Genomic DNA, 21,819 nt, shown 5'->3' with positions numbered 1-21,819 from the left:
CATTTGCAAGCATATATGGGACATATCAATGGTATGCAACGTACATTTGCAATCATGCAAGAGCAGTACATTTACCTTAGATAAATGTGATTTATATGTAATATATGCTTTACATGACTATCATGTGGTACATCATTGCTATGAAGCACTATTTATGTTTGGTTTATGCACTATTTTGCCTAAGTGGTCAAAGTAATGTTGGGATTTGGCATGTGGATGCATCCCTTATGGTTTTAATAATAGTTATAATTCATTTGTATGGATCATAACTAGTTTAAGTAATTGAAATTCTAGATATACAGAGGACATGAGCATGGTTAAGCGATAAGTACACATGTTTTGACTATGATGCTAGCATATATTTCCAATAGTAGCAAACTTATGCTTTTGACAAATTGCAATGCAATTGAGGGTAATTGCAAATATTTAAGGAGATCTATCATGGGAACATGGAATTTTTATACTTTACTTATAGCATTTAATTTCATTATTAATCAAATATGCAACTATGAGAACCACACATGTTGTGCAAGTCAATTAAGTCACACTGATAAGGTAAGGATCTCGAGATATCAGTGGATATCAAAGGAAAAGTTGTAATAGGTTGTACTAGATAGGTACATGGTGGCATCTAGTATTAGTTTGGACCTAGGCATTTAATTGGCTAATAAATATTATTGATGATATTAGGAGGTCGGCATTAACAAACTAATTAATGCTAGCCTATAGGCCAATTGATGGATAGGACCACTTAGGGAGTCAAAATGACCTAGCCAATTTACTTGTATATGGATACTGCTAAATTTCTAGACACAAATAAAAGGTTGAATTAATTTTTAGAATTATCAATTTTAAAAATTAATTTAAATGGATTTAAAATCCATTTAGAAGATTGTTGAGTGGTAAAACATCTGCCAAGGGTAAAACTTTTAGATGTAACTGGGAGAAAGGCTATTAGAGGCTATTATTAGATCATTCCAACATTATGGAGGTCGAGAGAGAAAGATAGAGAGCTATTGTTGCACTATTCTACCAATTGGTGATCAATCTAGCCATTAGAGACTATCAAAGAGCTACTACTAACTGTACATGCCACAACAAGTTTGGGACCCACAACAGCAAGTAACTACACGTGGAACTCCTGTTGGTAGTGGGTTAAGAGTCATTCAACCATTTCACCAAAGCAACAACAAATTTGAGCACTTTCTCAAGATTTCGCAAAAGCAACAATCAATTTGAGTACTTTCTCAAAATAAAAATCCCTTAGTAGATTTCAATCATTTTTCAAGCATTGGTAAAGAGCAAGTGTGTTTTTTATTATTGTAAATCCTAATTTACAACAAAATTAAGATTTAGCAACCACCCTTGAGTCTCGTGCCAAGAAATTCAAGCCTTAGCACATAAGATTACTAGGGCTTAAATTGAAGAAATTGTTAAAGATTTCAAAAAGGCAACCAACCCAACAAAATTTGAGACTCGTTTTGATCAACCAAGGATCAATCAGAGATCAATCACCTATTGAATCAAGAAGTGAATCAGATTAAAAGCTTGCTAAACATTTCTTACAATAACAAACAATGAATAGTAAAAAAAGGACTAGAGCCAAATCTCAAAGTACTTGATCCAATTTCAATAGAAGCTAAATAGATACCGCAAGAAGCACCAATATTTGGAGCCAAAAGAGTGTCCAATATCCAAGATTTAAGTGACAACATTTATATTTCAATTTGTTTGAATTTTATTACTTGCTAGAGTGTTAAATCAGGTCATTACCACCCTATCCGAGAAGGGAGGCTAGTCTCAATAACTCTTTGCATCCTTCTTCGAGACTAAACACTACTCATCAATTAGCCACACTATTCTTACCATTCTTATGGAATGATTTGTTGCCATTGCGGCCCATTTTCCATATCTCAACATGATCAAAGAGTTCTATAAGACTACAACAATGATGGATAGAGTTGTATGAAGTTTAAATTGCAAAACTTCTACAAACTTCTTAAGCTTTTAAATCAAATGTTGGACCTTTCAAAAGTAACAACTCTCTCATTTTTCCTTTGCCATAGTTTGATTCCATTCCATTTTTTTGGATTGTGCAAACAAAGAACCGTCACGACTTTGGAGCAACACAATCATAGTCCAACCTCTTTCACCAACTAAGAAATAGGTCCTGTCAAATGTAAGGCTACAAACTTAAGCTTTTTCTTTATACTTATCAAGACCACACAAGATTTGAAATTGATGAATACTTTTCAAGTTGAGATAGTGGCTTGTTCTTCTTATGCCTTCATCCATGCCCGGATCTTGAGGTTGATCATAATAAAGTGATTGATGGGCATGAAGATGGAAGTGTATTTGTACGACCCAAAGAATAATCAAACCTCACCTCTTCATGCTCTCAGTAAACAATTTAGTACACCTAAGGTCCAAAATTAAATAATGACATCAAGATGCTGTTGATAGGCCTTAAAACCCAGCTCAAAGCAAAGGGCCATAATATCAATGTTGTACTCCCTAAAGTATTCAGATTGACCATTCTTTATTCATGTATTCCATTGCAATGAAACCAGTGTCTCTTTTTCTTAACCAACCATATTCTCCAAGTTGGGGTTTTTTTTTTTTTTTAAAGAAAAGCAAATCCAGAAAACTCCAACAAGGTATGACCATTTAAATCTCTTGTAAATGGCACAATCACTTGGGCGAAGGCTAGCAAAATTTGCACTGGTCAAACCTATTGTTCGCAGGCTCTAAGGCAACAAAGGCTCTGGCCTTTTAAAGTACAATGGTTAGCAAATATCTGCCTGCTGATTCATGCAGCTGGAATTCTTTTGTGGCGTAGGAAGCCCCTCCAAGAACCAAATCCTAAAAATGAAACTTGTGCATCAACACATACATGGTATTGGTAACTACCTCTCCCTATGGAAGTTGGCAGCCCTTTTAGACCAAACACACATTGATTGTACCTACCGTATACCTTGAATGAATAGGTACTGTTCTGACAATAAGAAAACCAACCAGAGCCCTAAAAACTATGCAGCACGTTGCAATTGAACTCAGCATAGCCATGAGAGGTCGCATCTGTATGACACAGTCTTGGCAATCCCTTGAACCGCCTTCTCGGAGATACGAGGACAATCTTGCACATTCAAAGTCTCCAACCTCTGAAAATCGACCGAAGTTTCCACTTTATCAAAACTGTCCAAAGCAGCAACACCTGCATCGCTTATTCCAAGGCACTTTGATAGCTTCAAGTGTTTCAAAGAATGTGACTCCGACAACAGCTGCAGACCTTCATCAGTCACCCCCTGACATTGATTTAACTCCAATGTGTCAAGCGAATGAGCCACAGAAACAGCTTCCATTCCTTGATCATCAAACGCATAGATGTTATCTAGCACCAGAACCCTGAGATGCAGGCATCCTTCAACTACTGCCAGAATGCCTGAGAGCGAGAAACAAGGTACAAATGGGTAGCAGCCATCTGAAATTGAGATCAGCACTTCTTCTAGCCCTTGGCAACAATTTGTAAATGCCTTCAGGACTTCATCAGTCAGCTGTGGGGCATAGTTGGAGGGCTCAGAGAGAGAGAAATTTGATTGACACCTCAAAGAGAGGACTTTGAGTCCAGTAGTGTTACTTGCAAGGCTAATCAGGTCTCTATCACGCAAGCCCAAACACATGTCAAGTCGCAGGCTCACTAAAGACTTACAACTTGACAGGACGCAGCCAAGTCCTCGGTTGGGATTGATCAAACAGTTGATCAAATCGAGCTCTTTCAGAGCATCACACTTAAATCCTTGCACATCCCATCCATTCCTGGCCGCATGTCCACAGCCCTTCATGTACCTATGATTGGCAACCACCTGAATCACAAACATAGGCAGATATAGCAACTCTCGAGCATACCGTTACTGGAACATAAAAGCATAAAGTATCTATCATCTGCATGCATCCTGTATCAAAACTAACATATTTGACCGAATTATAATATCAGCAGGTGATTTGCATCTGCATGTGGACAGTATGCAGATGTGAAACTGAGTTTTGGGTGAATATAAACCTGAAACTGGAACTTGCACAGCTTGCTCCAGGCATACCCTAGCTGCGCAAGATCTCCTTCTCCAATCCCTTTGCATTGGCATATTGCCAAATCCTCAATCTTCTCTAGCTGCCCCAAAGAATGCAGCCATTCAGCACTGTTCACGCTGAGGCATAGACTGAGGTGCAAAATCGAAATACTCTTGCAGCCAGTGACGAGGGACAGGAGCCCATTTCCGGTAATTCGGGGCATGAAGTTTAAATTGACAGCCCGCAGCTTCTTGCAATTCGCAATATATCCCAAACCTGAATCGGTGATGAAGGTGCAGAAGCTGAGGGTCATATCTGTTAACTGAGGGCAAAGAGTGGCAACGATCCTGAGACCATGGTCATCCAATTGCTTCCCCAACTTTGACATCCAACCAGCATACACGATCTCAATCTTCGAGAGGTATGGGAATCGGGTGCAGAGAGAGGACAATGCAGATTCGAATGGATGGAGGCCGCAACCAACCTTGAGGGCATGTCGATGCTGCCGCTCGAGGTCGTAGAAGCGGCGACTGACTTGGGAGATGGCATTGAGGTCTGCGACCTGTTGCCGCAAGTGGGAGAAGATGAGGCACAGCAGATGATCTGGGAGCTCATCCATCATGCCTAGAGGCCTCCCTCACGGCTCGGAATTCAGCCGAGATCGATTTTTCGGTTGGGGGGCACAAATGTCCTTCTTCTGTCTCCCAAGCAGGCACAATATACTCTGCGCACTGATTCAATTGTGTGAGAGAGAGAGAGAGAGAGAGAGAAGTGGAGATTTTCGTTTTTCCAATTTACCTGATTTTGCTAATTTAGCTGTCAAATTTGGAGCTTAATCCATGGATTTCTGAATTTGTTGATGGTTCAATTGCCAATCTTCGGGCCCTCGATCCTCGCGCTGATACGCAGAGAGAGAGAGAGAGACCCACCGTCGAGCGACAGAGAAAGACAGAGAGTCACAGGGCCACCGTCTCTCCACAACCGCCTTCCGATAAACGAGAGAAAGAAGAATTAGAACGCAAAAGAATACTATCTATCTAGTGGTATGGTACGGGAGACAAGTCTGTGTGCGCGGCAATCCAGCAGCTTGTGCGCCCCACCACCTGCGTCGAGACTCCCACAAAGTATGCACAAAAATATCTGAAAGCTGAAGTTGCTTTTCTGTGTTTTACGAACATACGCCCAGAGCATGTGCAATCAAATCGTAAGCTCAAAAACACACCGTAATCGGCACTCGTAAGCATGGTCAGTTAGCACACATCATGCATAGATCTCGGATTTTCATAAGCTTACCTAGTCTTTCTTTGGTTGGTAGCTTTCTCGGCAGAGGTTATTGATGGTCGGTCTCTTGTGATAAATAACTTCTAGCTATTGTGGACTCCTTATCAGACCTATCGACACCTACTTGAACGCGCCTCTCATAAGATCACTATCTATATGGATCACAAGAATTTAGAATATTTCTCTCATAAGATCACTATCTATATGGATCACAAGAATCTAGAATATTTTATGACTTCTCGTGTCTTGAATTGTTGCCAAGCAAGATGGAGTGGTCTCCCATCCAAATTTGACTTCGTAGGCTTGACCACTAACAAGGATAGCTAGATGCTTTATCTCAAAGATCTTACCTGGCACCAAAATAAGTTACAAAAGACTCATTCGCCAAGGATATAAGGAGGCAATGACATCAAGGCCAAGAACAAACTTAAAGAAATTTCTAGGATGTTGATAAGCTGCTCTATTATAAAGGACTCCTCTATATTCTTCTCGGTCCTTTGCTAGTGGATATACTAAAAAAGAGACATCATCTCCCCTCAATAAGGCATTTTGGGGTTAACAAGACAATCAAGCTAGTTTTAAGGAATTTTTGGTTGCCACAACTATGGAAACCATCAACAATTTTGTGCGTTCTTGTGACACATGCAATCAAGCTAAAGTTCCTTGTCATCTTTGACCTTATGGCCTTCTTCAACCATTACCTATTCCAACTAAGCCATAATCATCTTTATCCATGGTCTTAATTGTCAACTACCTTCTTCAAGAGGATATGATTTCATCTTGGTGGTAGTTTATTGATTCACAAAATGGTACACTTTATCCCAACAACCAAGAGTATCGATGGGAAAGGGGCATCAAGGCTCTTCCTATAACATGTATATCGGCACTACAGGTTACCCTTATAATATTGTCAGTGATCAAAACCCCCAATTTATATCTAGGCTTTGGAGAAGCCTCTTTAAACTTGTGGGAGTACAAGTGAATCTTCCTTTAGCCAATCACCCACAGAGTGATGAACAAACAAAAAGAGTGAATCAAGTCTTGAAGCAATATCTTAGATGCACAATCAACTATCATCACGACAATTGGATGAATCTATTACCCCTTGCTGAGTTTTCATATAACAACTCCTCCCATGCTTCCACTCAATTCACACCATTCTTTGATAATTCTCCGCTCAACATTCTTTGCTAATTATGGTCAACATCCAAGGATAGACAATCATGTTAGATCATAGGAGAAGAATCTAGCTGCTATATAGACTTAGCTCAACAAACACTTTATTAGGAAATTTGAGAATTTCCATGCACTTTGGGAACCCTCGATACCTTTATTATTTGACCACATGGTCAAATCTTATTGTCTTACTTAAAGGTCCATGTCTACCCTAAATACTATATAAGCTACATTTCCAAATCCCACTTTCAAATATGGATCAAGATTCAACCACGTGGTCAAATATTTATCACTTATTTGAAATTGGGACATAGGAAATTTTCACATTATCTAATATGGTGTTAGTTACACCTCTTTGATATTCATTAAGCATTGCAAGCACAGATCAAACAAGCTCAAGAGAAATATAAGAAAAGTGCATATAAGCTTTGCATACAACACCCATCATACAAAATTGGAGATCAAGTTTGGCTTCTTTAACATGATCAACATTCTTTTTGCCCTTCCTAGAAATTGGATTATCAACGTCTTTGGCCCTTCAAGATTCTTGGCCAAGTATATCTAGTCACCTATTGTCTCTAGCTTCCCCCATCCATGAAAATCCATCTTCTATTTCATGTCCCAGTCTTGGAGCCATATCATACATCCAATATCCTTGGAAGAATACCAAATCCATTGCCTCGAATCTTAAGAATATAAAGCTGACAACAAATCCTAGATTCAAGAATTTCAAGAGGTAGATTGCACTATCTTATCCATTGGAAGGGTTATGATGCAGGTGAATGAATGAAGGAACTAGATTCTCATCTTTAAAGAGCTCCTATTAAGGTCCACAAATTTCATCTTCAACACCCGATTTGGTTCCATGAAGTTATTAAAAGATTCCAAAATATTCTAGAACATTCAAGAAAGTACTAGATGCATCTAAGAAGGTTCTAGATAGCTCATTGGAAAGTTCTAAAACAGGCTTGCATCAAAATTTACATCAACATTGCTTATGTCATCACTTATGTCAATGATGTTTATGTCATCAATGATGTCATCATCTAGAAACTTCCCCTTAACCTCCTCAATTCAACTATAAATAGGGGTCTTAGGCTACAAGCCCTTTAGTCTTGCCAATGCTAGTTATGAGACTCCTACAAGGTAAGTCCTCTTCCAATTCTTATCTTGTTCTGGTATTGTCTTGTAATCAAGTCGTGCTCTTATGAGCATTCTCTTGTAATCAAGTTCCCTTGTAATCAAGTTATCACACAATCAAGTGCTAGTTCAATTTCTCTTTCAAGTTCTTCTCTTGTAAGTTGTGAGAGCAATCACTTACCATGCTCATAACATTGTGTACATGCATAGAGTCACTATGTAGTCAAGGTCTAACTAAATCTTTCTAAGAGAGCACATTGCATTCAAGAACATTTCTGGCTTCATTGTTTTGTGTCAATAGATCCACAAAATATGCATACACTAATATTTGTTATATAAAAGCTAAATGTAGTTGAAGAAATAGAATGATTAAGACTAGCCAAGATCATGTCTCTGATTGGTAAATCGAATAGATCAGTAAGATTAAGGCTTGGAACAATGAGGTAAATTAGTTTCCCAAACATGTATACATGGTAGCATCTCATACCTTATTGACTACATCAATCAAAATCTTTCAATTCTAACATGAGGAAGCTTTGAAGCCTTAGGTTCCATCGTTCTATGCTTAACTACCATATCTAGGCCATAATATCTTTGCATCAAATACCATCAACAAGTTCCCTTATAACTTCAATCCCAAGTAAAAAACTTCAACTCTCCAAGATCATTCATGCAAAGATATACACATAATATGCATTTGACTTCTACTATTCCACTATCATTGTTAGTTAGAATCAAGTCATATATATAGATCATCATAGCACTAAGTCCAACTGTAGAGACATTCCTTCTAATGTGCAAGTCCTTTTTCTTTTTATGTTTTGGAAGCATCCTTTAATGTATACAAATCATTATTTACACCATTATGGTAATTTGGAAGCTACTCCATTTAAAACTCCTCCAACAACTCACTATTTCATAGAACATATTTGCATCCACTTTTTTCAAATCTAACCCATTTCTTGCTTATGACTTTAAATATATATATATATATAATTACCATTACAACACGTTACCATTACTATCACAGTTACTGCTAGGACCTGTGTTTTTGCAACCTTGCTTCTCCTCCATCACTTGGTGTCACTCATCTATCACAGGGGTTGTTGGGACTTGTGTTTTTGCAGCTTGGCTCCTCCTTGATCAACTGGTGTCACTTTTCTGTCATAGAGGCTATTAGGGCTTGCGTTTTTGTAGCCCAACTCATCCTCTATCATCTGGTATCATCATTATCCACCTAGCGTTAACATATGGGTTGCTCTCCTTACGTTTGACAGCTCTGACACTTTGGGATTTGTGTTTCTCGGGCACTAGAGGACTGCGGTTTGCTCCCTTGACAACTGGTGATCATCTTTCACATCGACGGCATTAGAGGACTACGGTCCACTCCCTCAACAACTATCTTTCACCTTTAAGTGATTACTTCAATAGCCCATTGCCCGAAGGATAGCAAGCAGTTAATGCTCAGCATCTAGTTCAGTGATGGAGAATTTGCAGGAGACAAATGGTATCGATGTGGCCATAGAGAGAGAGAGAGAGAGAGAGAGAGAGAGAGAGAGAGAGAGAGAGAGAGAGAGTGTGTGTGTGTGTGTGTGTGTGTGTGTGTGTGTGTGTGTGTGTCATGCATGCGTGAGAGAGTGAGAGGTGTGTTGTGAGTGAGGGATAAAGGGAAAGTGAAGCTCTACATCTCTTTCTAGCTTTTCTTCTTCTTCTCATTTATGGTAAGAGGGCTAAGTTTAGAGTTGTGTGTGAGGTTATGAGATTGGGAGAGTATGAGGGATTTGGAGTGGTGAAGCTCTTCTCCATCATCTTGTTCTCCTTCTTCTTCTCCATCTTCTTCTTTCAACATGAGCATACATGGTGGTGCATACAAACGAGTGACAATATCAAATTGTGTTGCTTAGGTCATGGAACCATCTTTGAGCCTTCAAGCTTTTGAAATACAACACAAAAAGATAAGCTAGTGATCTCACTACACCTCTAAGCTAATCAATATTCATGCTTTCTTGGATTGGAGAGAAGGATGCATGGTTGGTTAAAGTGCAATGTTGAGAAGACAAGTAAGAGATTATCGCCAAAGCAAGTTGTAATTTTCTAAAAGAATAGAAGTCCATCCAATATCCCAATCATTATGTATTTAGCCCAATAAATTTGAAGGAGATTATCAACAACATATACAAACTTGCTTGAACATATGAAAAAAAGAGTAGACTCGCATATTCCCCTATCGCAAGTCTACTTGTTTTCTATCCAAGAACTTGGAAATGTGATCATGATAGAAAACAACAAAGCCCCTAGCTCTAATGGCCTTCTCATTAAGTTCTTTATGGCCATATGAGATACGTTCACATGACATGTGGAATGTTGAGCTCAGTTTTCCATTGGAAAGTTGGTGCTTCTTCCCAAGTAGCAAATCAAGGCATGGTCAAGCTAATATATAAGGTTGCTAGAATATTGAGCTCAACTTTCCATTGGAAAGATGGTGCTTCACCCCAAGTAGAAAATCAAGGCATGGTCAAGGTGATATCTAAGGTTATTAGAAGAAGACTATCTAGTTGTTAGCATGCTTTAACCATGCTTAATGTTCCTTGTAAGCTCATGGTTGTTGATGCCTTTGCAAATGCAATAAGAGAATTGATAGAACTCTTCTTCTTTCATGATTTTTGCAATGAAGAGGTGTAGTGACCTCACCTACTTACCTTCACATTCATGCCACAACTCAGAGGCTTGCAAGTAGCTCCTTGATTCGAGTAGTGGTTCTTGATCTACCTCCTCTACTCCATACTACCGATCTAATCTTTGAGTCCTCCACCTTCACGAGGAAATGTAGAGAAGAAGAGAGATAGTTCAACCTCTCGTCCACTTTTCCTCTAACATAGGAAGAAAGGAAAGAAGAGAAGAACACAAAGTGAGTGAGCTTCACTCTCCAAGGACCTCACTCTCTCCCTCACACTCACCCTCACTCTCAAGATGATGCACAAGAAGATAGAAGGGAAGAAAGACAAAGAAGAGAGCTCTCAACTTTACACACATATGAATGAGCTCATAGATTCACTTTCCAATATACATACATAGATTGATTTGGACACCCTAGTCTTCTTTTTAGCTCTTGGTAGGTCCTTCTTACTCTATGCATATAGCTTTAGATTAATTTGGACCAATCTCTCAAAGGTGAATAGAAAGCTAGTGTCATCAACCTTGCCTAGCTATGAGTCTTCCTCTCCAACATCAAGAAATCTCACAACTTGCATGGGAGTTAAGCCTCGCTCTCTCAAATAATATTACAAATAAATATGCAAACGTCATGGTTAATCAAAACTGTTACAATGCACGATGTGCTTGTTTGCACCCATATTAAACTAACCTAAAAGGATTAATCCTTTCGAAATTATTTGTGGCACATTATGCTTTTGCTAGATTGTATACTCTTATTCACCTTTTTACTTTTGTGGTATTTACTTTTTCTGTTTGCAAGCATTTATTGTTTTAGCATATTTTAGCTTGCACCTATTAACAAGTAACATGGAAGAAAAAATGCAAAGACAATTAAAGAATGTCAAAGCAAGATTACAGTCAAAGTGCTCGATTTATTTTAGTGGACCGTAACTTTTTAAAGCTTCAATATATTATGTTTGGTCACTTGTATTGCTTCATGTAATTTTTATTATCATGGTTTTGTTATTTTGTGAGAGCTAGGAACATCACAATCTTGCATGTCATACTATCACCCTCAATTAAATTTGTTGCACTCACAATTGTTGTGTGGGTTGCACACATGTATATGTACTTACATCAATATAAGCAAGCCCCAATTCAAAATTGTGCAAACCTTAAAACACAAATGGGACATAATTGCTATGATATAGAAACTAAGCACCATCCTAGAGAAGGGGCCTACTTACAAATATCATTATTTAGCCTTAGTGGCAGTAAACAAATTGTTACTTAGGGTAATTGCATATAAAGCTAGTATTATCATAAGTTTTATTAAACTTTAGATATTTAGTTAAATAGGTTAATATTGGAGCTAGCTAATGTTAGCTAAAGTTAGTACTTAATACTAGCTTAAGATCGGTGCACAGATCGAATGCCGTAAGCGCGCGTAGTGAGCGTCAGAAGGTCCCCAAGAACAAAAGAACTCTACTTTTTGCACACAAATCAATGTACAAAGCTTACAAGAGACCAATTGGGTGCAATCTCCCCCCATGCCTTGTGTGAGCGCTCCACAAAGCATGTATTTCATATATTAATTATCTTCAAGCTCAAATAATACCCCAAATTACAAAATAGCACGCTTTAGCTTTTGAGTTTGCTTTTGTGCCAATAAAGAATTAAAGCTAATGGGCACCCAAGAAATCAGGCGTACCCAAATACAATGTCAAAATACAAATATCTAAATCGTGCGTCCATGCACATACAAATAATAATAAATAAATATCAAGCGCTTTGATAAATAAGCGCGACAAAATATAGGCGCCATGCCTAAGGTATGCGCCCATCAAAATATTGACGATAATTTGAATACACGCTATCCTCCAATGCTTTCCACTGCCACCGCTGCTATCTCTACACATCAACTGAAGCATTCACAATTGTTAGTAAAATAATACAATTAAACCGACAAAAGTGAATACCTAGCAGTCTTCAGCTACATAAATAAATTGGCTAGAAATCAATCCTAACCTTAATTTATCACGAATACACATAAAATTAACAAAACGCCCGAAAAGGATAGGCGTCCCCATCGACTTCTCGCACAAAGAATCCACTTTGTGTATGAGCCCCGCTAATAAAAGTTTACGAAATCCACCGTAAAACCTCATGGAATCCACCGTGGAATATGCCTCCTGGCATCATACCCCCGGGGTGGGATAGCAATTGTCCTCAATTGCTATTAGCTCAATGTGGAGCTAACAGAGTGGGAAAAGCATTTAAGTCTCTAGAATGCATCCATTGGGCCTCTTCAATAGGATGGTTTTTAAACTTGACCAAATATCTAGAATATCTATGGCCAGTTCTAGTGGTCATAAAGTCAGTATCTATAATAGTTTCAGGCTCAAGGATTTCAGTCTCATCATCTAACAAAGGAGGGTTTTCATAGACAGGGTGTACAGGTAATTGGCCTCTAAAGGGTCGTAATAAACTGATATGGAATGTGTTGTGGATTTTCCAATGTTGTGGTAGTTCTAGTTTAAATGCATTGTCATTGATTTTGTGTATGATCTTGAATGGTCCATAGAATCTAGGTGCTAATTTCACAACTGGGTGTTTATCTACACTTTGTAATCTTTGTTTTTCTATTCGTAACCAAACATAATCATCAACTTTAAAATTCATGGCATGTCTTTTCTTATGTGCTTGTTTTGTATATGATTGCTGGGCTTTGGCAATCATATCTTTAATTTCATCAAAAATAGTAGCATGCATGTTAGCAATATCATCAGCAATCTGAATTTTGTTTGATAATGATGCAACAGGTGTAAGCAATCTATATCCATAAATAACTTCAAATGGTGCTTTCTTTATAGCTGTGTGTGGTGTATTGTTATATGCAAACTGAAGTAAATGTAGATATGTATCCCATGTGTGTGGTTTTGAAATAGTGTAAGCACGCAAAAGATCTAAAATTAGTACTGTTAATAGCTTATGTTTGATCGTTTGTTTCAGGATGAAATGCAGATGAAAAATCAATCTTTGTTCCTAAGTTAGCAAACAAAGTAATCCAAAAATTATTACAAAATCTAGAATCACGATCAGAAATAATAACTTTTAGTAAACCATGATTAGTGAAAACAGTTTTCAAAAACAATTGAGCTGCTTGAGATGCAGTTAAAGTTTTCTTGCATGGAATAAAATATGCTTGTTTGCTAAACCTGTCTACAATAGTCCAAATCATATCATGGTTAGCTTTAGTAACCAGTGATAAAATCCATTGAAATCTTCCCATGGTCGTGATGAAATAGATAATGGCATCAGTAAACCATATTGTTTACCATGGTGTCTTTTAACTCGTTGACAAACTAAACATTCAGATACAAAGTTAGATACATCAATGTCCATATGTGGCCAATAAAAATCTTCAGTCAATGTATGTAAAGTAGATATAGTACCTCTATGACCTTGATATGAAGGACAATGAATCTCATGCAAAACAAATGATCGAAATGGAACTGTCACACATAATCTTTTTTCATAAAACATGAATCCATTATTGTAAGGCAGTGAATCAATAGAAATCCAATTATTTGCAACTAATTTATTCCAATCAGCTTGAAAAGTAATATCCTGATGATAATTATCTTTCATAGGGATAAGGGAATCAAATGATATCACAGAAATATTATGAATTGTCGGTCTTCTACTTAAAGCGTCGGCTACAACATTCTCTTTTCCTGGTTGATATTGTATAAGGAAATGAAAACTTTGGATAAAAGCTGCCCATTTAATGTGTCGTCAGATATTTGGGGTTGACTAAGGAGATGTCTAATGCTTTGTTGGTCTGTTTTGATCATAAACTCAGATCCCATTAAGTAATGTTTTCATTGACGTAAGGCTTGTACTACAGCTAGTAATTCTTTATCATAGGTAGAATATTTAAGTTCAGATGGTTTCAGTTTACAGCTAGAGTAGGCTATGGGATGATTATCTTGCATAAGGACGGCTCCTATTCTAGATCCACTAGCATCAGTAACTACTAAGAAGAATGGTCTATTGAAATCAGGTAGTTGTAATACAGGAGCATGGGTTAATACATGTTTCAATAAATCAAAAGATTTTTGTTGATTATCAGACCAATTATACACAATACCCTTCTTTAAAAGTTTTGTCAAAGGTAAGGCAAGTAATGAGAAATTTCTCACAAACTTTCTGTAAAAACTAGCAAGACCTAGAAAAGAACGTAACTCATGCACATTTTTGGGTATGGGCCAATTTAAAATTGCTTCTATCTTTTTAGAGTCAACTTTAATACCTTCTGATGAAACAATATGCCCTAGATATTCAATTTCTGTTTGAAAGAATTCACTCTTTTCTGGATTAGTATACAATTGATTATATTTTAACAACTTGAAAACTAAAGACAAATGTTCATAATGCTCATTCTCATTTTTACTAAATACTAATATATCATCAAAGAATACTATAACACAATGCTGATATTTCAGAAATATGCGATTCATCATGCGACTAAATGTAGCTGGTGCATTAGTTAGACCGGAAGGCATCACTAGAAATTCATAGTGTCCAAATTGTGTTCTAAATGCAGTTTTGAATATATCAGATTTATCCAATCTTACTTGATGATAACCAGATTTAAGATCTATCTTACTGAATATGGCAGATCCTTGTAGTTTATCCATAAGATCATATACCCTAGGAATCTGATATCTATTCTTAACAGTAATTTTATTTAGGGCATGATAATCAATGCACATACGATAAGTATTATTCTTCTTCTTTACTAATAAAACAGGTGCGCCAAATGGAGAACTACTAGGTCTAATTAATACTCTGTTAAGCAATTCCTCTATTTGATTTTGAATTTCTTTCTGTTCAATTCGGTTATGCCTATATGGTGCTTTACATGGTGGTTGTGTTCCAGGAATTAAATCTATTTTGTGATCTTCAGGTCGTGACGGTGGTAGTCCAGGTGGTAAATCATCAGCAAAACAATCTTGAAATTGAGCAAGAAATTGTGTATGCCTAGGATGCATTTGTTTTTCTTTAGCTTGAAGTTCATTCACCCATATTAAATAAGATTTGCTACTTTTACGTAATGCACGTTTAGCTTAAGTATGAGTAAGCAATGGAAAATTATTAGAAGCATGCATACCATGCAATGTGATTTGTTTTCCTTGAAAATAAATTTTAATTGAATGCATAGAATAATCTATGTCAGGATTATACTGATGATGCCAAGGCATTCCTAAGATAATGTTACTAGACTGCAAAGGTACAACTAGGAAATTCCTTCATTCAGTATATTCACCAATTTTAATTTCTAAATTATGGACTTCTTGTGTTCCATTATATCTTGTGCCTAGGAATGCAGCTTTAATGCGATAATGTGTAGAAACAGTTTGTAAATTCAATTCTTTCACTAACTTTGCAGAAATAAAGTCATGTGTGCTCCCATCATCATGTAAAATAATCTTTTCTTTACCATGCACAAAACATTTCATTGTCAACAAAGAATGTGGAGTTGACACACCTGGCAAAGTGTCCGAAGTAGTACCAATGTCGTCATCATCTTCCATAAAGTCAGGCATTTCCTCACGTTCTTCTTCTTCCATTGCGCCAAGATAATTGATATGGATAGGTGGCTTTTTGGTTTGGCAATTGGCTACTAGATGTCCAGGTTGATGGCATTTGTAACAAACTATGGGTTTGGCTTTACATACATTGTTAGTAATGGCAGGAAGTTTAGGAATATTGGGATTTGGCTGTGAGGATGGATTAGGGTTTGGATTGGTATTTGATGGCAAAGCAGGTGGTCGTGTCCAAGACTTATGGAATGAAGATGGAAGAAAATGACTTTGATTGAATCTTCGAAAATTTGAATTGAATTGTTTGGAACCATAGTTACCATTAGTTTGAAATTGTTGTGGTCGCTTGTCTCTTCCGCGAATCTTGCCTTTAGTGTCATGAGCCAAGGAAATTGCATCTTCAAGAGTTGTAGGCTTGAACATATTGTCTTCAGCATAATAATGTCCATGTAGGCCAGACATAAACTTGCGTTTGTGAGTCGCTTCAGGTACATCTTCGAGCATGCGTAGTTGCAGTAGGGCATTCCAAAAACGTTTAGTGTATTGGGAAATAGGTTTGCGATCTCTTTGTTGTAGAATTTCCCATTGCTTAATGGCTTTTTCGTGGAACTGAGGAGGAAGGAAATTCTGCAAAAACTTCTTTTGGAAACTCTCCTAGGTAGTGGGACAATCAATGCTCTTGCGGACCACAATCCACCATAAAGATGCTCAATCAACTAAATGATTAGTGACACATTTAATTTTGTCTTTCTCAGCGTATGTTTCTTCATGGAAGTAATCATCAAATTGACTGATAAAAGCAAGTATAGTCTTTCCATCTCGAGATCCATTGAAAGTACAAAATTTGAAGTTTCTTTTACTTATCTTTGTTTCTTTACGGATGGATTGGGCTTCAAGTGTCGCATTGATGGTATGTCGTATAAGATCTTCGGGTTGCGGTCCATCTTTGTTGGTGGTAGATCGTTGCAAATTGGCCAATTGAACTTGCAAAGCTTGTCGGGCTCTTCGTTCTTCATCAAGCTGCATCATAATCAAATCCAACTTTTGCTCCATCGTTGGTTCGGGTAAATCACCTTCAGCCATAAAATCGTCCATGTTTGGATCGGTCATCCTATAAAATCCAAAAGATCTCACTCTCTCGAAATCTGATTAGCGGGATGAGCGTAGCTCAAAGGCGGGTATACAAGGCTTGTTTTTTCTTTCGTTGGCTTTTATGGTCTTTCTCCTTTGCGATTGTGGTATTCGTTGTCACAACCGTCTTCGTAGAAACTGCGTATGAACTTCTGCGTTTGCTGAAACTGGTTCAGCAAGTGTGCAGATGTGAACAGAGTCTACCAGAGAGCAATAGACTAGTTCGTAGGCTTCTGCGTGTGAACTGCCCCTTGGAGAGTGGTTGGAGTAAGTCTTTATTGACTTCTGTGACTTGTAGAATTTATATAACTTGGAAGACTTGGAGTAACTTAGTAGCTTAGGAGCTTACATAACAAAGCTAATTTTCGTGTAACTGAGGACGTCCTTGACGGATTCGACGGCGGCGAGAAGATGCTGACGCCGCAGACGAAATTTTTGTGGGGCTAAGCTTTTATTAATAAGCTTATTACTAAGCTTACTAAGCTTTAAGATAAAGCTTTTAAACTTTTGAGCTATGGAGCTTACTGTTTGTCTGTTTGTAAACGACTTGAAGAAGATGATGTCTACGTGGTCCTCCGCCTCCACAGGCTAGTCCTTCATGATCAGAGAGTGCAGAAGGGGGTTCTTGACCGCCAAGAATACACCGATATCGACCGTTCGCGATGAAATTGACTGTAGAGCTTGATCGTTCCAGGAGCTCTGTCTTCGCACAAGATGGTAAGCGACTGGAAGCTCTCGATCTCAGCTTCGCTCTAATACCACTGGTGCACAGATCAGATGCCGTAAGCACGCGTAGTGAGCATCAGAAGGTCCCCAAGAACAAAAGAACTCTACTTTTTGCACACAAATCAATGTAGAAAGCTTACAAGAGACCAATTGGGTGCAATCTTCCCCCATGCCTTGTGTGAGCGCTCCACAAAGCATGTATTTCATATATTAATCATCTTCAAGCTCAAATAATACCCCAAATTACAAAATAGCATGCTTTAGCTTTTGAGTTTGCTTTTGTGCCAATAAAGAATTAAAGCTAATGGGCGCCCAAGAAATCAAGCGTACCCAAATACAATGTCCAAATACAAATATCTAAATCGTGCGTCCATGCGCATACAAAAAATAATAAATAAATATCAAGCGCTTTGATAAATAAGCGCGACAAAATATAGGCTCCATGCCTAAGGTATGCGCCCATCAAAATATTGACGATAATTTGAATACACGCTATCCTCCAATGCTTTCCACTGCCACCGCTGCTATCTCTACACATCAACTGAAGCATTCACAATTGTTAGTAAAATAATACAATTAAACCGACAAAAGTGAATACCTAGCAGTCTTCAGCTACATAAATAAATTGGTTAGAAATCAATCCTAACCTTAATTTATCATGAGTGCGCACTCTAAACTCATAAACGTTTATTAATTTTAAATATGTATTTTGCAGAATCACCCGCTATGGAATCACCCATGTACACATAAAATTAACAAAACGCCCGAAAAGGATAGGCATCCCCATCGACTTCTCGCACAAAGAATCCACTTTGTGTATGAGCCCCGGTAATAAAAGTCTACGGAATCCACCATAAAACCTCACGGAATCCACCGTGGAATATGCCTCCTGGCATCAAATATATTACTAGTATCAAGTATTAACTTTGGCTAATGCTAGCTAGCTCCATTTTTAACATAATTAATTAATTATATCTAGCTCCATTATTGACCTATTTAATTAAATATATCTTAAGCTAGTTTCAAGTACTAACTTTAGAAAATGCTAGCTAGCTCCATTCTTAACCTATTTAATTAACTATCTTAAGCTAATAAAACTTATGATAGTACTAGCTTTATATGTCATTACCCTAAGTAACATTTGTTTTGATTATCACTATGGCAAAAAAATATATATATATTTGTAAATGTATTTGAAATCAATATATTGCATAAGTTGATGCACATTGCTTATTGGGAGTAAAGCTAGGTACATTATACTACTCTCCTATAAAGATAGGGTCAAATCTAAGGGATAAGAATTACCCTAGCTTACCACTAAAATATAAGACTCTACTAGTAATCTCCTCTTCACCTCAAATTGATAGGAATTTCTCGTGGTTTATAATTTATATAGCATATTAAGCCTCTTTCTAAAGGGATTTCCTCTTTAGCCTTTGAAGGCCTGGTGTTGTGTCGCTACGCGCACATCGTGTAAAAAAATCTAGAGTGTGGCTTCCTTTTAGATTTAAAGGGCCAATGCCACTTTAGGCATTAGTGTTAGTGTCCATGGTTCAAAATATTAGATTTTTTTGGACAAGTTTTTAGCCAATTTTTGATATTCCAGATATTATCTCTTGTGAAAATCCATAAAACTATAGATAACTTCTAGAATAGGATGACATGTAAAAGAAAGCATATAGCTTTCAGCCAATTTGAGAGGATTTTATGTAAAAAGAGAGATTGACGAAATCGCGCGACGTGCAATCGCTATTTTCAAGCAGTGAACAGCACTCCGAAGTGGAAGATGGAGTGATCTAGCTGAATGTTGGCCAAGTGTCCTGGTATTTAACCCTCCTTTCGGAGCTAATGGAGGCATCAGATTGGCGATCTGAGCAGCATAGAGGAAGGTATTATTTTGTACACGTTTTTGTCTATTAGAGTTATATTTTCTCATAATGTTGAAAGAAACTAACAGGCTTCATCTCTGTTAGTATTCTTCTATATTTTCTACTTCTTTCTTGAAGTATTCTTCTACATCTTCAATCTCTTCGAACCCCTTCTCTTCTGTCTATTCCTCTCCCTAAATCTACCTTCACCTTGTTGTCTCTTATCTTCAAGAACTTGGCTTGAAACCTTCAACCCATCTCTTATCTCTACCATCTCCGGAGTCTAAGCTTTTGAAACCCCATACATTCTTCTCTTGCCAAACCCCTGAGGTGACCTTCAACCCTATGCACTGCGACATTGGTGAACCCGACATGAAGGTCGATGTAAGAGAACTCCAAGATGGGGGATTTTTCAGGAGATACTCTACAACAATTGGTGCACATACTGCAGCAGACTCAGCAACAACAAATCCAAATGTTACAACAACAACAACAAAGGCAAGATGAAGAGAAGATTGATTCCACGCTATCAAGGCCCTAGAAGAAGTTGGGCATGAATTAAAACAATTTAATGGTCAAAATGTCTTTGTTTTCATTCGTTTGTATGTTGAGAAAATGCTCTTCTTTGGTGTACCACAACATGCATGAAGTTGTTATTTTGCTAGACTAGCCAAGCATGGTCTTCAAGGAAGAATCCATGGTCTTTTCCAACAAGATGCGGATTGGGCTGCATTCAAAAAATCCCTATGCGAAGATTTCTTCTTAGAAAACTCTGGCCTAATGACGAAGAAAAGTTTCACTGAATGGGTTGAAAAACCCAACAAAGGTTTAGCTGCAACAACTCTATACCATGAGTTTGAAAGTAAATTTGGACAACTTAATGCTGAAGACCAACAAAGTATGGAAGGTCAGAAGATTGAATTATTCCTTAAGGCTGCAAATCCCATTCTGCAAGAAAAGCTTGCTGATCACCTAGAAGATACTACCTCCAAATCAGGATTCAAGACTGCATAAACAGATGTTACTAATGCAGTTAACATGATTGCTCGAAGAGAGCGGATGTGACTAAGATTTGGCTCAACTTCAACTTCAACAACTCCATTGATGGAGCATTTGGCTCTACTAATGCAGTTAACATGATTGCTCGAAGAGAGCGAATGTGACTAAGATTTGGCTCTACTTCAACTTCAACAACTCCATTGATCACCTAAAAGATACTACCTCCGAATCAGAAGTCAAGACTGCATAGACAGATGTTACTAATGCAGTTAACATGATTGCTCGAAGAGAGCGGATGTGACTAAGATTTGGCTCTACTTCAACTTCAACAACTCCATTGAATATGGAGCTTGTTCCACCTTCAAAATCCCTTATTCCTTTGACTAATCAACCAACTCTTTCTTCTTCTTTTCCTTCTAAAAATGATATAATGGATGAACTCATTAAAGCATGCGTGACTTTCATCTGAATCTTCCAGAAATTAGTTCAAAGGTGGAGAATCTGGATGTCAAAGTTAAAGAGCGAGGACGATCGTCAACTCAAAGACCCATGAGAGAAGGCTTTAAGAGGCACTGTATTTGGTGCAGCAGCCAACAACATGACAAGAGGGAGTGTTCTACCTTCCATGAGGCTGAAGCACAGAAGCTCGTCTTTTGGAAAGATGGGAAAATTCATGCAGATAAAACTGGTCTTCCACTAGAGCCAAATTTTGGCAATGGTGGAATGAAGAAAAGATTAGAAGATTTAGCTGTAAAGAATGCCTATCCAACAATTGATGCAGCTACCTATGGGCTGCAAATTGTGAAAGGGAGCGACGGATTGAAGATTGGACTCGAGAGCTATGGCAGGAGAGCAAGAGCAAGAAAGGGAGAGACTAGAAATGGGAACTCCAAAAGTCACAATGTGTGACCGGGCCGTCCTTTATTCAAACTGTCACTAAAAGAATAAAGAATAAAGTGAGGGTGAGGGGCGCCCGCCACCTGCAGTGTGCAGTGGCGGTGACTGTCAGTGTAGTAATACACATGCGGCTAGGCAGAGGTACCTTTACCCCCAACAACCTCCCACTTAAAGGCGAATCTGCCCCAGTGAGGAGTGAAAAGAAAAAGAAAAAAGACAGTACAACATGTACACATGTACAACAGGATACGTCATCTCATCCCACGCCC

At 37.9% G+C, this 21,819-nt stretch overlaps 1 protein-coding gene across 2 annotated transcripts; it reads right to left on the bottom strand.

The window, feature by feature from the left end:
• Positions 1-2,499: 2,499 nt before the first annotated feature.
• Positions 2,500-5,145, bottom strand: LOC148030733 (RNI-like superfamily protein). 2 transcript variants are annotated; one of them, XM_087687079.1, is made up of 3 exons: positions 4,867-5,145; positions 4,061-4,799; positions 2,500-3,863 (listed from the first exon to the last, which is right to left on the bottom strand). In XM_087687079.1, the coding sequence occupies exons 2-3, from the start codon at positions 4,688-4,690 to the stop codon at positions 3,054-3,056; spliced, it is 1,440 nt and encodes a 479-aa protein (XP_087543205.1). In that variant the 5' UTR covers positions 4,691-4,799; positions 4,867-5,145; the 3' UTR covers positions 2,500-3,053. The 2 variants fall into 2 exon arrangements, with proteins under 2 accessions (XP_087543205.1, XP_087543204.1); XM_087687078.1 differs by having other exon boundaries at positions 4,061-4,792.
• Positions 5,146-21,819: the final 16,674 nt, after the last annotated feature.

This window comes from Lygodium microphyllum, chromosome 10 (assembly GCF_053477565.2).
Source record: "Lygodium microphyllum isolate KBCC chromosome 10, Lygodium_microphyllum_v1.1.10, whole genome shotgun sequence".
Lineage (NCBI taxonomy): Eukaryota > Viridiplantae > Streptophyta > Polypodiopsida > Schizaeales > Lygodiaceae > Lygodium > Lygodium microphyllum.
This window is presented reverse-complemented; position numbering and strand designations above follow the sequence as displayed.

What these genes read in the sequence shown, in the direction of transcription:
- LOC148030733 (XM_087687079.1), bottom strand. Translation starts at nt 4,690, where the DNA reads ATGATGGATGAGCTCCCAGATCATCTGCTGTGCCTCATCTTCTCCCAC. An exon ending in TGTGCAAGTTCCAGTTTCAG is followed by an intron (nt 3,864 to 4,060) that starts GTTTATATTCAC and finishes TTTGTGATTCAG; the next exon opens with GTGGTTGCCAATCATAGGTA.